Here is a 17253-nt window from a genome sequence, read left to right as displayed (position 1 = left end):
CCAACTTCTACATTACACCGCATAAAGAAAAAGAGGCGACATAGTGTCACTCTACACAGTAACAGGACCGCCCCATCATTTAAAACAGTGTCCTCAAAAAATAAATACATCACTGCAGTAATAATATCCCTTAATTAGTCCCTATGGTAATAATATTCCCCATCCTGGCCCCCGTGTGTCTCATTCCTGGCGTCAGCCATATGTTCTCCCATCCTGCCCTCATGAGTATCCATCCTGCCCCATATGATCTCCCCATCCTGCCCCATCTGTCTCCATCGTATCCATCCTGCCCCATGATCCTGCACAATCTGTCTCTAATTCTGCCCCCAGTGTCTCCAATCCTTCCCCATCTGTCTCCAGTCATGCCCCCATGTCTTTCATCATACCCCATATCTCCATTCTGCCCGTGTCCAGCATCATTCATAGCCCCTGTGTCCAGCATCTCTGCCCCTGTGTCCAGCATCTCTGCCCCTGTGTCCAGCATCTCTGCCCGTGTCCAGCATACTGCCCCTGTGTCCAGCATACTGCCCCTGTGTCCAGCATTCTGCCCCCTGTGTCCAGCATTCTGCCCCCTGTGTCCAGCATACTGCTCCCTTGTCCAGCATACTGCCCCGTGTCCAGCATCTCTGCCCCCTGTGTCCAGCATCTCTGCCCCCTGTGTCCAGCATCTCTGCCCCCTGTGTCCAGCATCTCTGCCCCCTGTGTCCAGCATCTCTGCCCCTGTGTCCAGCATCTCTGCCCCGTGTCCAGCATCTCTGCCCCGTGTCCAGCATCTCTGCCCCTTTGTCCAGCATTCTGCCCCCTGTGTCCAGCATACTGCCCCCTTGTCCAGCATACTGCCCCCTGTGTCCAGCATCTCTGCCCCTGTGTCCAGCATCTCTGCCCCCTGTGTCCAGCATCTCTGCCCCCTGTGTCCAGCATCTCTGCCCCCTGTGTCCAGCATCTCTGCCCCCTGTGTCCAGCATCTCTGCCCCCTGTGTCCAGCATCTCTGCCCCTGTGTCCAGCATCTCTGCCCCGTGTCCAGCATCTCTGCCCCGTGTCCAGCATCTCTGCCCCTTTGTCCAGCATTCTGCCCCCTGTGTCCAGCATACTGCCCCCTTGTCCAGCATACTGCCCCGTGTCCAGCATCTCTGCCCCCTGTGTCCAGCATCTCTGCCCCGTGTCCAGCATCTCTGCCCCTTTGTCCAGTATTCTGCCCCCTGTGTCCAGCATACTGCTCCCTTGTCCAGCATACTGCCCCGTGTCCAGCATCTCTGTCCCTGTGTCCAGCATCTCTGCCCCCTGTGTCCAGCATCTCTGCCCCGTGTCCAGCATCTCTGCCCCCTGTGTCCAGCATCTCTGCCCCCTGTGTCCAGCATCTCTGCCCCCTGTGTCCAGCATCTCTGCCCCCTGTGTCCAGCATCTCTGCCCCGTGTCCAGCATCTCTGCCCCTTTGTCCAGCATTCTGCCCCCTGTGTCCAGCATACTGCTCCCTTGTCCAGCATACTGCTCCCTTGTCCAGCATCTCTGCCCCTGTGTCCAGCATCTCTGCCCCCTGTGTCCAGCATCTCTGCCCCCTGTGTCCAGCATCTCTGCCCCCTGTGTCCAGCATCTCTGCCCCTGTGTCCAGCATCTCTGCCCCGTGTCCAGCATCTCTGCCCCGTGTCCAGCATCTCTGCCCCTTTGTCCAGCATTCTGCCCCCTGTGTCCAGCATACTGCCCCCTTGTCCAGCATACTGCCCCCTGTGTCCAGCATCTCTGCCCCTGTGTCCAGCATCTCTGCCTCCTGTGTCCAGCATCTCTGCCCCCTGTGTCCAGCATCTCTGCCCCCTGTGTCCAGCATCTCTGCCCCTTTGTCCAGTATTCTGCCCCCTGTGTCCAGCATACTGCTCCCTTGTCCAGCATACTGCCCCGTGTCCAGCATCTCTGCCCCCTGTGTCCAGCATCTCTGCCCCCTGTGTCCAGCATCTCTGCCCCCTGTGTCCAGCATCTCTGCCCCCTGTGTCCAGCATCTCTGCCCCCTGTGTCCAGCATCTCTGCCCCTTTGTCCAGCATTCTGCCCCGTGTCCAGCATACTGCTCCCTTGTCCAGCATACTGCCCCTGTGTCCAGCATCTCTGCCCCTGTGTCCAGCATCTCTGCCCCTTTGTCCAGCATCTCTGCCCCTTTGTCCAGCATACTGCTCCCTTGTCCAGCATACTGCCCCGTGTCCAGCATCTCTGCCCCTGTGTCCAGCATCTCTGCCCCCTGTGTCCAGCATCTCTGCCCCTGTGTCCAGCATCTCTGCCCCCTGTGTCCAGCATCTCTGCCCCGTGTCCAGCATCTCTGCCCCCTGTGTCCAGCATCTCTGCCCCCTGTGTCCAGCATCTCTGCCCCCTGTGTCCAGCATCTCTGCCCCCTGTGTCCAGCATCTCTGCCCCTTTGTCCAGCATTCTGCCCCTGTGTCCAGCATACTGCTCCCTTGTCCAGCATACTGCCCCGTGTCCAGCATCTCTGCCCCTGTGTCCAGCATCTCTGCCCCCTGTGTCCAGCATCTCTGCCCCCTGTGTCCAGCATCTCTGCCCCGTGTCCAGCATCTCTGCCCCCTGTGTCCAGCATCTCTGCCCCCTGTTTCCAGCATCTCTGCCCCTTTGTCCAGCATTCTGCCCCCTGTGTCCAGCATACTGCTCCCTTGTCCAGCATACTGCCCCCTTGTCCAGCATACTGCCCCCTGTGTCCAGCATCTCTGCCCCTGTGTCCAGCATCTCTGCCCCCTGTGTCCAGCATCTCTGCCCCCTGTGTCCAGCATCTCTGCCCCCTGTGTCCAGCATCTCTGCCCCCTGTGTCCAGCATCTCTGCCCCCTGTGTCCAGCATCTCTGCCCCAGCGTGTCCAGCGTTCTGCCCCGGGCCCCACCCCCCTGGGATCGCCGCTCTCAAAAAAAAAAAAAAAAAAAAAAAAGAGTTCTTACCTTGCCATGCTCCTGCGGCGGGGAACCACCTCACTTCCTCCACGCAGGTGAAGGACGCACTCGCCGGCGGCTGACAATGACATCAGACGCCGGCGAAGTGCGACTGCGCACTGCGGCCGCTCAAGTCAGCTGCCAGCCTCCGACTGGCTGGCGGCGGCTGTTAACCATTGACGTGCGGGCACGGGCCCGCACGTCAATAGTGGCCCGCAGCGCCGGCAGGGGGGGGCCCGCAGCGCCGGCAGGTGGGGGGCCCGCAGCGCCGGCAGGGGGGGGGGCCGCAGCGCCGGCAGGGGGGGGCCCGGTGAGCAGATTAGACGGGGTCCGATGCGGGCCCCCTCTGCTCACCGGGCCCCATACGCCAGTCATGGCTGTCTTGCCCTGATGGCGGCCCTGATTGTACCTGACTCTATTTGATGCAATAAGTTCTTTGGCCGCTGAATGTAACTGTGGGAATATTTTCACGTTATTGAATTACAAATTAACCTTGGAGGTGTCATTTAGTCCTTGTGGTTGTAAATTGCTGAGTTTGAACATCCAGAAGACTTCTCTTTTCTTCTGGACTTTACATCTATCGTACATATCTTTTGGGATTTGATCGATGGGTGTGATTTAAGTTTTTTTGGAGTCAGATGCAGGTAAAATATTTTAAAATGTTTTTCCTAAATTTTCTTCATATGCTGAGATGATGTATGTTTAGTCTTTCATGTAACTTTTTGCTGCCAGCATACTGTCGTTGATTAAAAAATTACTCCCATCTGGACATTAACAGGAATCTGTCAGCAGGATTCCTTCCCCCGAACTACTTAGCTCTTTCGAAGACAAGTTCAGCAATTCGTTTACATGGACAGTCTCTTCCTCCATTACTGAGAAATCAGCGTTTGAATTGATATGCAAGTAAGACTGGAGATCTTAAGTCTCTGTCACTCCAGCTCTATTCCTCACCTACTGCTTGACTGACAGTCTCTATGTTGTGTGACCTAAGGCAAAGAGGCAGTCAATCCAGCAGGAGAATGCAGCATCGGGTGGGGATTAAAGCCGGCATGACATAGGCATCAGATCTACAGCCTCATTTACATATAATTTCAAACACTGATTTCTCATTAATGAAGGAACGGACTAGCTGGAGCTGGACTTGTCTTTGAAACAGCTACAGTCACCGTAAAATGTCAAGATCTAAGTAAGGTAAGTTGTTAATAGGGGTGTGCTTGGTAAGACCTCATTATTTTACTATCAGAAATCATCTATAACTAAGTTACTTCAAACAGGGAGAATCAGATAAAGCGGCAGGCAGCAACCAGCGAGTACAGAATTGTGCTATGCTTTTTTGTACACGTACGTTGTTTTCTTTTTTTAATCTAACTGCATTTTATTAGGGAGCACCTCCGCCTCTCTCCACTCTTTTTCTTGTAGCATTATAACAGTTTGTTGACCTTACTTCTGGATTCTCTCTTATCTCTATCTACTCTTTGACTTCTCTTTTTTCTGCCTTTATTGGGGTTTCAACTTCTCCAGAGTGTTTTCCTTGGCTTGCTCCTAACCTGTTTAGATGTAAACCTCCCTGACTTCAGTGTATTACACAGCACCATCTTTGACTAGGTCTTGCTCATTGTCTGCTAACTTTCAGTAGCTACTCCGGGTTTTGTGACCTCCTGGGAATTCAGATTTTTATATAGGGGTTTATTAGCTAGTACTAGAGTTGAGTGAATAAATTTGCTGGAGGTGGAACCAATGGCCAGGTCGGTATTCTATGGCAATTGGATGAGAGCCCTGCGAACTTGCAGCATTCACGGTTCCTCATTTGATTAGTTAGCCTGGTACGACATAGTGTGTACAATTTGTCACAACAATGACATCATGGCAAACCAGATAATCAAAAGAGAAGCTGTGGAAGCCACAGATGGGGAGATATTGTTCCGATGTTTGATTATAGTATAACAATAAGTCCATGTGTGTTACTACTCTCCTACAAAGTGGAACAATTAGCAATTTCCAGTGATCCTAATGTTACCAGAATGTTGAAATTACTTCTGATTAAAAGGCTATAGACTTCCTTTTTGTCTTACTTTAACCCCTTTCTGTCCTCGGACAGGATAGTACGTCCGAGGACTGATCCGCTGCTTTGATGCGGGCTCCGGCGGTGAGCCCGCATCAAAGCCGGAACAAAGCCGGAGCCCGCAATAGCGGTGAGGGGAATCTCGATTCACCCTCCGCTATTAACTAGATAATGCCGCTGTCAAACGCTGACAGTGGCATTTAATTAACGCTTCCTGCCATCGGGCTGGAAATGCGTGCATGGCTGACCCCCGTCACATGATCGGGGGTCAGCGATGCGTCGGCATAACAACCAGTGGTCTCCTTGAGACCTCTATGGTTGTTGATGCTGGATTGCTGTGAGCGCCACCCTGTGGTCGGTCCTCATAGCAATGCAGGAATTCAGCTACATTGGAGCGATCTGAGCTTCGCTCCTATGTAGCTGAGCTGATCGAGCTGTGCCAGCTTCTAGTCTCCCATGGAGGCTATTGACGCATGGCAAAAGCTGAAAAAAATGTTTTAAAAAATAAAATAATATAAAAGAGTAAATCATCCCCCTTTCCCCGCATTCAAAATAAAACAATACAAAAAATCAAATATACACTTATTTGGTATCGCTGCATTCAGAATCGCCCGATCTATCAATAAAAAAAAGAATTAACCTGGTCGCTAAACGGCATAGCAAGAAAAAAATTCAAAACGCGAGAATTACGTTTTTTGGCTGCCCCGACATTGTATTAAAATGCAATAACGGACGATCAAAAGAACGTATCTGCACCAAAATGGTATAATTAAAAACATCAGCTCAGCGTGCAAAAAATAAGCCCTCACCCGACCCCAGATCATGAAAAATGGAGACGCTACGGGTAACGGAAGATGCACTTTTTTTTTTGTAGCAAAATTTGGAATTTTTTTTCACCACTTAGATAAAAAATAACCTAGACATGTTTGGTGTTTATGAACTCGTAATGACCTGGAGAATCAATTTGGCTGGTCAGTTTTAGCATGTAGTGAACCTAGCAAAAAAAAACAACAAATAACAAGTGTGGGATTGCACTTCTTTTGCAATTTCACCGCACTTGGAATTTTTTTCCCGTTTTCTAGTACATGACATGCTGAAACCAATGATGTCGTTAAAGAGTACAACTCGTCCCGCAAAAAATAAGCCCTCACATGGCCAAATTGACGGAGAAATAAAAAAGTTATGGCTCTGGGAAGGAGGGGAGGGAAAATGAAAACTAAAAAACGAAAACACCCCGGATCATGAAAGGGTTAAAATAACTCATCACCAGGTCAAAATTGGACAATATTTGCTCTGTTTTTCTTCGTGCTGCTGCACCGAGTATTCCATTTTTTTCCTTTTTAAATCTGCCATACGAGTCCAGAAATAGGCAACTTTAGGGTATTTACTAAGAGGGCATGTCTCACCAGATTCTTTGGGGGCATGTCTCTAGGACTCTTCATTATTACCGAGTTAGCCATGCCCCCTTGAGAAAGGCTATACAATTCAGCACTAAATAAGAAAGGCCTTGAACCATATGGCTGATTTTAAAAAAAGGCATATTCAGGAGAGCAGCAGAAATAAAATAAGAGTAAAAACTGTTCACTTTTAACCTGGTGACAGGTCACCTTTAAATGCCCTTCATTTGTGGTAAATTACATTTTCATTAGGACATTATTAAATAATTTTTACCATTTGTCTCCTACAGCCTCTATGAATCACAGTACATATCAGACTGCAGAGTGACATCAGACAAATCCATATGCCTGTTGACTCATGTCTGTAGCTATTATTTCTTTTCAGCTGACTGATCATCTAAGGTGATTCATGATCAAATCAAGGTTGAACCTCTCTTTCATCTAGAATTTGATGGTCCGGATGCTACTGTTGTTTCTGATTGTCTTAATATTATTTGGCAACATGTACAGCAAAATGTACTATAAGAGTCTGGTAGTGCACAGAAGAAAGCAGCTGACAGGAGGTGATGCATGTTTCCCTTCTTTTAACAAGAGGAGATAAGACGTGATTGTTTACCAATATAAGAGGTGGAAAGTTCTCACCCCTAAACTTGGCATTATATCTATAAGCATTTATAAGATTATTGAAACCATTAGAGGGGTTTTATCACAAACAAAGTACATTTTAATTAATAGATATTGTAATATTAATAAGTTTCACAGCTGGATGTGTGAAAAAAAAATGTTTCTGTGCTAAGCTAATCTTACAAATGTGCCCCTACTATGTATTGTGTAATGGCTGTGTCCGACTATGAATAATAACCCAGTTGGCATCTGCCGGGAGTAACACTCGTGCCCAGACAGGTTGGCGCGAGCGAGGATTGTGGCCCCACTGTGCCACAAACCAGACTAACCCTGGAGGGGCATCACTAAGCAGCTACCTTGGTGTTCACTGGAGCCTCTAGTGGTGAGGTCAGGCTTGTGTGGCAGGTAGCTGCTAGGTAGCACTCCAGGGTGTCATCAGGCAGTAGCAACTGAAACCACAGGACAGAACACTAACGACAGGTGGAGGTGGGTACTGTAGATAGCTGATGTTTAGACTGGCAAGTACTGGCAGGCACAGATTATGTACAGGCGGCCATGGCTGGCACTCTGGCAGGCAGGCACAGTTCAGACTGGAGGAGCAGGAACTGTTGCTGGAAAGGTAGGAGCATTGGTAGATGCAGAATGGGAGCAGGGCCGATTCACAGAGGTGGAACGGGAGCAGAGCCGAACCGCAAAGGTGTAACAGTAGCAGGGCCGAGTCGCGTAGGCGGAACAGGAGCAGGGCCGAGCCACAGAGGCGGAACAGGAGCAGGGACGAGCCGAAGAGGCGGAACAGGAGCAGAGCTGAGGCGGTGAGGGAGCAGAGCAGAGCCGCTCAGGCGGAGAGGGAGCAGAGCAGTGAAGTACAAAGTGTACACCAGGGGCACTAATGTTGTGCAGAGATAACGGATAGAGACAGGTGTTGGTACAGGTTCTGTGAGTAAAAGGAGTAGGAACGAGGATAGACACAGCAGACTAAGGAAGGCTCCAGACAAAGATACAAACAGGTTCAGGTATAGGACTTAGTTCAAACAAGGTCAGACATGGGAACAAGTTCAGGATAAAGGATTCAGGCCTGGGTATACAGCCCCCATAGTGGCAGAAAAAAGACAGGTAGGATGCAGGTACAGACCTGGGTTTACAGCCCCCAGGGTGGTGGAAGCAAAAAGCAGAACCAGGACAGGACCTGGCAACTCAGCAGTTGAACACAGACTGAGTGAGAATGTTGCTCAGGCATCTTCTTATTGGTGGAGATGCCTTAAGTACCCTGTACCTTTTGGTAATAGGTTGGGAACACATTAGGAATGCGCACACTGTCTCTTTAAGACTCAGGAAGTGCAGGCGCCACTGCCCTAAGCATACAGCCAGGAAGTATGCCCACAACAAGCAGAGGACATGTGGTTTGGAGCAGGCAGAGGGCAGAACAGAGGGATGTTACACCGGGTATGCATCGGCAAAGACATATCTCTTAGCTATAGTCGAGAAGAGGTTAATCATAACCTATTACTCCCTGCTGAAGGACTAATGTTGCCCCAATATTTTTTATGATTATCCCTTAAACCTCTAACTTGAAAATATTTTTGACAGGCACACCAAAATAGGAAACTGTGAAAAAGCTGGCGTCATCATAGAAGTGTAAAATTGAAAGAGCACAATCATAATCTATTAAGGTACCGTCACACTAAGCGACGCTGCAGCGATACAGACAACGATGCCGATCGCTGCAGCGTCGCTGTTTGGTCGCTGGAGAGCTGTCACACAGACCGCTCTCCAGCGACCAACGATGCCGAGGTCCCTGGGTAACCAGGGTAAACATCGGGTTGCTAAGCGCAGGGCCGCGCTTAGTAACCCGATGTTTACCCTGGTTACCAGTGTAAAACGTAAAAAAAACAAACACTACACACTCACCTTCGCGTCCCCCGGCGTCCGCTTCCTGCACTGACTGTGAGTGCCGGCCCTAACAGCAGAGCGGTGACATCACCGCTGTGCTGTGCTTTCACTTTACGGCCGGCACTCAGTCAGTGCAGGAAGCAGACGCTGGGGGACGTGACAGACATCAGAGGGTGAGTATGTACTGTTTGTTTTTTTACATTTTACACTGGTAACCAGGGTAAACATCGGGTTACTAAGCGCGGCCCTGCGCTTAGTAACCCGATATTTACCCTGGTTACCATTGTAAAACATCGCTGGCATCGTTGCTTTTGCTGTCAAACACAACGATACACGGCGGTCTGATGACCAAATAAAGTTCTGAACTTTAATCAACGACCAGCGATATCACAGCAGGATCCTGATCGCTGCTGCGTGTCAAACACAACGATATCGCTAGCCAGGACGCTGCAACGTCACGGATCGCTAGCGATATCGTTTAGTGTGACGGTACCTTTAGTCCATGCTTTTAGATCTTCCGTTGATAATCAAATTTGATTACAAATGATATCAAAGTGTTATAAAATGTATAATATATTATAAATATTACTATAATTTCAAAGCATTGTTATTAAAAGAACAATCTCTTTGTTTTATTCTTGGCAGATGACTGTACTAATAGTTCAGAGGGACATATTATATTTTCGGATTTTAAAAAACGAGATCCTGGTATTACACTAGATACATATGAAGATCATGCCATTATCCAAGATATACCTGAAGCTCTTCACAAAAAAAATCTATCAGGACCTGTTGGAAAGGATCGATCTTCTAGTTCATTAAGGACCGCTAAACAAAACAAAAGAGAAGTTGAATATCAAGGAGCCCACACACAGGACAAGCGATTTTCATGTTCAGAATGTGGAAAATGTTGTAGCATTAAATCAAAACTTATTAGACATCAAAGAATTCACACAGGGGAGAAGCCATTTTCATGTGCTGAATGTAAGAAATGTTTCAGAAGTAATTATGATCTTGTTAAACATCACAGAATTCACACAGGGGAGAAGCCGTTTTCATGTTCGGAATGTGGAAAACATTTCACAGAGCTATCCCATCTTGTAACGCATCAGAGAACTCATACTGGGGAAAAGCCATTTTTATGTTCTGAATGTGGGAAATGTTTTACACAAAAATCACATCTTATAACCCATCAGAGAACTCACAAACATGAAAAGCCATTTTTATGTTCACAATGTGGAAAATGTTTCAGACAGAAATCACATCTTCTTAAACATCACAGAAATCACACAGAGAAGTAACTATTTTCATTTTATTCCCTTAGTGACCAAGCCCAATTTTTCAAATATACCATGTCACTTTATGTGGTGTTAACAAGGTTGTCCGGTCTTAAGCCACAAGTATCCAGTCATTCTATGTGACAGCAAACTGGTGAATCAGCGGTTTTGATGCTGCGGATTCGCAGCAGTTTTCCATGAGTTTACAGTACCATGTAAACCTATGGAAAACAAAATCCGCAGTGCACATGCTGCAGAAAAAAATGCGCGTAAATGCTGCGTTGTTTAATCCGCAGCATGTCAATTCTTTGTGCGGATTCCCCAGCGGTTTACACCTGCTCCTCAATAGGAATCCGCAGGCGTAAAACCGCAGGTGGAATCCTCACAAAAACCGCGGTAAATCCGCTGTCATTCCGCAGGTAATCCACAGTGCTGTTTACCTGCGGATTTACAAAAATAGGTGCAGAAAATCCACAGAGATCCAACCTACGTGTGCACATACCCTAAAGGCCGAAGAGCTTCTTTATCTCTGGAATGTTTAAACATATTGCAGTGATTCTGAAATTCTTTTTTTTTCTTGACATATTGCACTTTATTGGTGGTAAATATACATTGATATGTTTTGCGTTTATTTAGGAAAATATTGGATATTTGATCAAAAATGAGCAATTTTCACATTTTGAATGTTTATAACCTTAAAACTTAGTCATCCTCAACAAAACAGTCAATAAATAACATTTCACATATGTCTGCTCTATTCCACCCTTACTTTTAAATTACCTTTTTTACTTAGGATGTTAGAAGACTTATTTGATTTGACAGGGAACTGGTAACACTTTTGTATAGTATGTGATGCAGTGACCCCTGTTACAGGTGGGGGGCGCTGCATGGTCTTCCCGGAATACGCATGGAGGCGTATTGAGGCCATAGGAATGCATGGCAATCGCAGGCATAACTGTGGTAATGAGACAAAGTCCGGCATTATTGTGAATGGCTGGTATGTGTGTCACAGAGGAAGATACTCTGCACTGTCAGCCTGAAGTAAGGATTTTCTGGGACCTGTAGTCCCACAAGCAATTGTTGTTGGTATAATTGTGAAGGGAGGCTGGCAGGGCTAGTTATGAGAGCTGGGCGGGTCGAACTAGCCACAGACACCCCACCCATCTATGGGAGTGTTTACAAGTATATAATGTAACCAGGGTGTGGGTCACATGTCTCTGAGTATGGATCTGAATGGTCTGTGCTGAAGGTCCTGAAAGAGCCTATGTGTTGGCTATCTCCCTGGATAGCACATGGTGGGGCTTTGGACCTGGTGGCCTGGGGTGTTGGACGAATGTCCTGAATAGCACCTGGACAGGCCGCACGCCAGGTGGGGACGGATGTCCTGAATAGCGCACTGTGGAAGGCCTCTGTGTTGGGAGGTCCTGGGAGTAGGACTGGATCCCTGAAGAGCACAGAGTGACCGTGGACCTGGACGGTCTGTGTTGGAAGCTCCCGTTAGTGGAGACTTCCTGGAAGCACCTGGAGAGACCGTGGTCCTGGACGGTCTGTGACGGCTTCTGTGCTGTGTGTGGGGAAGCTACCGTCCTTCGGTGTGTCTGGAACTGACTGGTGTATGTCTGTCAGGCAAGTTGGTGATCCCCGTAAGGCAGTTTTCCCAAGAAGAGTGGACTGACAAGGAGTCAGCGGGTGGAGCAGGAGCTCCCGTAAGGTACCTCAATAGACTGTTGGTGCTTATGATGTACTGTGAACTGTGTGGGAATCCACGGCTACTGCTCAGGAGAGGACCAGCGTGCTGCCGCAGACTAATGATGTCAAACTAATGATGTGAAGCCTTATGTATAGACTGTTTGCCTTTGGTTCACGTTTCTATGGTTTATGATACCTGAATAAACCAAATAGACTGTTTTGTGAACAAAAAACGTGCCCGTGTGCATTAATCCTGTTGCTAAGCTTGTATTCCCCAACACATGCGGTGAGCGCTATCTCACAAGTAATAGTCATGGGAAAATTAATTGGTATTTGTGAAAAAAACATTAGTTTTCTAATTTTTTTTTTCTAAAAAATAATGTAAATCTTTTTAGCAATCCATCGACTGATGTTACTGTGACCAGCTCCTAAGGTAGACTGTTCCACAGATTTATAGTTCTCATGGTATATAAGGACTTTCTCCTTTTGAGAATTTTTTTCCTGCAGACCAAAATAATGCTGCCTTGTTTATTGAGGCGGATTTACATTTGACTGCTTTTTTGCATATTTTATATGGACTATTTATATATTTGTAAAAGTTAGTAATGTCCCCAGTTAAATTTCATTCTTGTAAACTTTCTTCATAACTAAAATCTTCCATGCCCCTTATCTATTTTGTGCTTGTTCCTTATAGTTTTCTAACTCCAGGGCATCTTTTCTATATACTGTACCCAGAACTGTACCCATATTTTAGATGTGGCCACAATAATGTTTTCTAAGTTGGTGTTATTACAGCAATGTACAGCAAGTTCATGCCTCTATTTATACATGACAATATCCTGCTGGCTTTAGAAGCAGCTGATTGACATTGCATGCTGTTAGTCTATGATCTACAAGTATATCAAGATCCTTTTCAACAAGTGACTTGCTTAGTTTTACTCACAATACCACATAGGATGCCTATAGAATAGATTTACCTAGATCAGTGTTTCTCAACTCCAGTCCTCAAGACCCACCAACGGGTCATGTTTTCAGGATTTCTTTAGTATTGCATAGGTGATGGAATTAATGCTTGAGCAGGTCATGAAATTGTCACCTGTGCAATATTAACCCCTTCCTGACATCGGACGTACTATCCCGTCGAGGTGGGGTGGGCCCCCATGACCACGGACGGGATAGTACGTCCAGCGCGATCGGCGGCGCTCACGGGGGGAGCGCGGCTGATCGCGGCCGGGTGTCAGCTGCCTATCGCAGCTGACATCCGGCACTATGTGCCAGGAGGGGTCACGGACCGCTCCCGGCACATTAACCCCCGGCACACCGCGATCAAACATGATCGCAATGTGCCGGCGGTGCAGGGAAGCATCGCGCAGGGAGGGGGCTCCCTGCCTGCTCCAGACCCGGATCCAAGATGGCCGCGGATCCGGATCCTGCAGGGAGGGAGGTGGCTTCACAGAAGCCTGCTCAGAGCAGGCACTGTGAAGCAGCCTGCACTTCTCTCAGATCGGTGATATGTCAGAGTGCTATGCAAACTGGCAGATCACTGATCTGTATTGTCCCCCCCTGGGGCAAAGTAAAAAAGTAAAAAAAAAAAATTTCCAAATGTGTAAAAAAAAAAAAAAAATATTCCAAAATAATGAAAAAAATATATATATATTATTCCCATAAATACATTTCTTTATCTAAATAAAATAAAAAAAACAATAAAAGTACACGTATTTAGTATCGCCGCGTCCGTAACGACCCGACCTATAAAACTGGCCCACTAGTTAACCCCTTCAGTAAACACCGTAAGGAAAAAAAAAAAAAAAACGAGGCAAAAAACAACGCTTTATTATCATACCGCCGAACAAAAAGTGGAATAACACGCAATCAAAAAGACAGATATAAATAACCATGGTACCGCTGAAAGCGTCATCTTGTCCCACAAATAACGAGCCGCCATACAGCATGATCAGCAAAAAAATAAAAAAGTTATAGTCCTGAGAATAAAGCAATGCAAAAATAATTATTTTTTCCATAAAATAGTTTTTATCATATAAAAGCGCCAAAACATAAAAAAATAATATAAATGAGGTATCACTGTAATCGTACTGACCCGAAGAATAAAACTGCTTATCAATTTTAACAAACGCGGAACGGTATAAACGTCTCCCCCAAAAGAAATTCATGAATAGCTGGTTTTTGGTCATTCTGCCTCACAAAAATCGGAATAAAAAGCGATCAAAAACTGTCACATGTCCGAAAATGTTACCAATAAAAACGTCAACTCGTCCCGCAAAAAACAAGACCTCACATGACTCTGTGGACCAAAATATGGAAAATTTATAGCTCTCAAAATGTGGTAACGCAAAAAATATTTTTTGCAATGAAAAGCGTCTTTCAGTGTGTGACGGCTGCCAATCATAAAAATCCGCTAAAAAGCTCGCTATAAAAGTAAATCAAACCCCCCTTCATCACCCCCTTAGTTAGGGAAAAAAAAAATGTATTTATTTCCATTTTCCCATTAGGGCTAGGGTTGGAGCTAGGGTTAAGGCTACAGTTAGGCTTGGGGCTAAAGTTAGGGTTAGGGTTGGGGCTAAAGTTACGGTTAGGGTTTAGATTACATTTACGGTTGGGAATAGGGTTGGGATTAGGGTTAGGTGTCATGGTTCTCAATGGCAAGAGAACGTAGTAAAGCATACAAAAAGGACTAGCTCTTGGAAGATGGGAACTCGAGCTGACTGTGAGCTAAACCTACCGCACAACTAACAGTGGCCGGGTAGCGTGCCTACGTTTTATCCCTAGACGCCCAGCGCCAGCCGGAGGACTGACTGACCCTAGCAGAGGAAAATACAGACCTGGCTTACCTCTAGAGAAATTTTCCCCAAAAGGCAGACAGTAGCCCCCACATATATTGTCGGTGATTTTAGAGGAAATTGACATACGAAGTATGAAGATAGGTTTAGCAAATTGAGGTCCGCTTACTAGATAGTAGGAAGACAGAAAAGGGAACTTCACAGTCAGCTGAAAACCCTTTCAAAACACCATCCTGAAATTACTTTAAGACTCTAATATCAACTCATGACACCAGAGTGGCAATTTCAGCTCACAAGAGCTTCCAGCCTCAGAAATATTCAAACACAGAGTACTGGAACAAAAATGCAAAACAAACTTAGGACTACAAGTCCAACTTAGCTGATAGTAGTCTAGGAGCAGGAACATGCAACAGAAAGGCTTCTGGTAACATTGTTGGCCGGCATAGAAATGACTGAGGAGCAAGGTTAAATAGAAAACTCCCACATCCTGATGGAAACAGGTGAACAGAGGAGATGAAGCACACAAGTGCAGTACCACCAGAAACCACCGGGGGAGCCCAGAAACCAAATTCACAACAGTACCCCCCCCCTCAAGGAGTGGGCACCGAACCCTCACCAGAACCACCAGGGCGATCAGAATGAGCCCTATGAAAGGCACGGACCAAATCGGAGGCATGAACATCAGAGGCTGTCACCCAAGAGTTATCCTCCTGACCGTAGCCCTTCCACTTGACCAGATACTGAAGTCTCCGTCTGGAAACACGGGAGTCCAAGATCTTCTCGACAACGTACTCCAACTCACCCTCAACCAACACCGGAGCAGGAGGCTCAACGGAAGGCACAACCGGTACCTCATACCTGCGCAACAATGACCGATGGAAGACATTATGAATAGAAAAAGATGCAGGGAGGTCCAAACGAAAGGACACAGGGTTAAGAATCTCCAATATCTTGTACGGGCCGATGAACCGAGGCTTAAACTTAGGAGAAGAAACCTTCATAGGGACAAAACGAGAAGATAACCACACCAAGTCCCCAACACAAAGACGAGGACCAACACGACGACGGCGGTTGGCAAAATGCTGAGTCTTCTCCTGGGACAACTTCAAATTGTCCACCACATGCCCCCAAATCTGATGCAACCTCTCCACCACAGCATCCACTCCAGGACAATCCGAAGACTCCACCTGACCGGAAGAGAAACGAGGATGAAACCCCGAATTACAGAAGAAAGGAGAAACCAAGGTGGCAGAACTAGCCCGATTATTGAGGGCAAACTCCGCCAAGGGCAAAAAGGCAACCCAATCATCCTGATCCGCAGACACAAAACACCTCAAATAAGTCTCCAAGGTCTGATTAGTTCGCTCGGTCTGGCCATTAGTCTGAGGATGGAAAGCAGACGAAAAAGACAAATCAATGCCCATCCTAGCACAAAATGCTCGCCAAAATCTAGACACGAATTGGGTTCCCCTGTCAGAAACGATATTCTCCGGAATACCATGCAAGCGCACCACATTTTGAAAAAACAGAGGAACCAGCTCGGATGAGGAAGGCAATTTAGGCAAGGGAACCAAATGGACCATCTTAGAGAAACGGTCACACACCACCCAGATGACAGACATCTTCTGAGAAACAGGGAGATCAGAAATAAAATCCATGGAGATGTGAGTCCAAGGCCTCTTCGGAATAGGCAAGGATAACAACAATCCACTAGCCCGAGAACAACAAGGCTTGGCCCGAGCACAAACATCACAAGACTGCACAAAACCTCGCACATCTCGCGACAGGGAAGGCCACCAGAAGGACCTAGCCACCAAATCCCTGGTACCAAAGATTCCAGGATGACCTGCTAACGCAGAAGAATGGACCTCCGAGATGACTCTACTGGTCCAATCATCAGGAACAAACATTCTACCAGGCGGGCAACGATCAGGTCTATCCGCCTGAAACTCCTGCAAGACCCGTCGCAAGTCTGGGGAAACAGCAGATAATATCACTCCATCCTTAAGGATACCTGTAGGTTCAGAATTACCAGGGGAATCAGGCTCAAAACTCCTAGAAAGGGCATCCGCCTTCACATTTTTAGAACCCGGTAGGTAAGAAACCACAAAATTAAACCGAGAGAAAAATAACGACCAGCGCGCCTGTCTAGGATTCAGGCGCCTGGCGGACTCAAGATAAATCAAATTCTTGTGGTCGGTCAATACCACCACCTGATGTCTAGCCCCCTCAAGCCAATGACGCCACTCCTCAAAAGCCCACTTCATAGCCAAGAGCTCCCGATTACCAATATCATAATTTCGCTCAGCGGGCGAAAATTTACGAGAAAAGAACGCACAAGGTCTCATCACGGAGCAGTCGGAACTTTTCTGCGACAAAACCGCCCCAGCTCCGATTTCTGAAGCGTCGACCTCAACCTGAAAAGGAAGAGTAACATCAGGCTGACGCAATACAGGGGCGGAAGAAAAGCGGCGCTTAAGCTCCCGAAAGGCCTCCACAGCAGCAGGGGACCACTCAGCAACATCAGCACCCTTCTTAGTCAAATCAGTCAACGGTTTAGCGACATCAGAAAAACCAGTTATAAATCGACGATAAAA

The 17253-nt window shown here is 47.1% G+C and overlaps 1 protein-coding gene across 1 annotated transcript in view; it reads left to right on the top strand.

Annotated features, from left to right (window-relative positions):
* Positions 1–17253, top strand: part of LOC143768138 (uncharacterized) — a 164675-nt gene that overhangs the window by 46332 nt on the left and 101090 nt on the right. The window contains exons 14-15 of the mRNA XM_077256825.1: positions 9538–10189; positions 10271–10292. Of these exons, the coding sequence (XP_077112940.1) occupies positions 9538–10189; positions 10271–10292 (674 nt within the window). The remainder of the gene's footprint in view (positions 1–9537; positions 10190–10270; positions 10293–17253) is intronic.

This window comes from Ranitomeya variabilis, chromosome 4 (assembly GCF_051348905.1).
Source record: "Ranitomeya variabilis isolate aRanVar5 chromosome 4, aRanVar5.hap1, whole genome shotgun sequence".
In the NCBI taxonomy this organism is placed as follows: domain Eukaryota; kingdom Metazoa; phylum Chordata; class Amphibia; order Anura; family Dendrobatidae; genus Ranitomeya; species Ranitomeya variabilis.
Note: the sequence above shows the minus strand (reverse complement) of the source record. Positions and strands in the feature narration are given on the sequence as shown.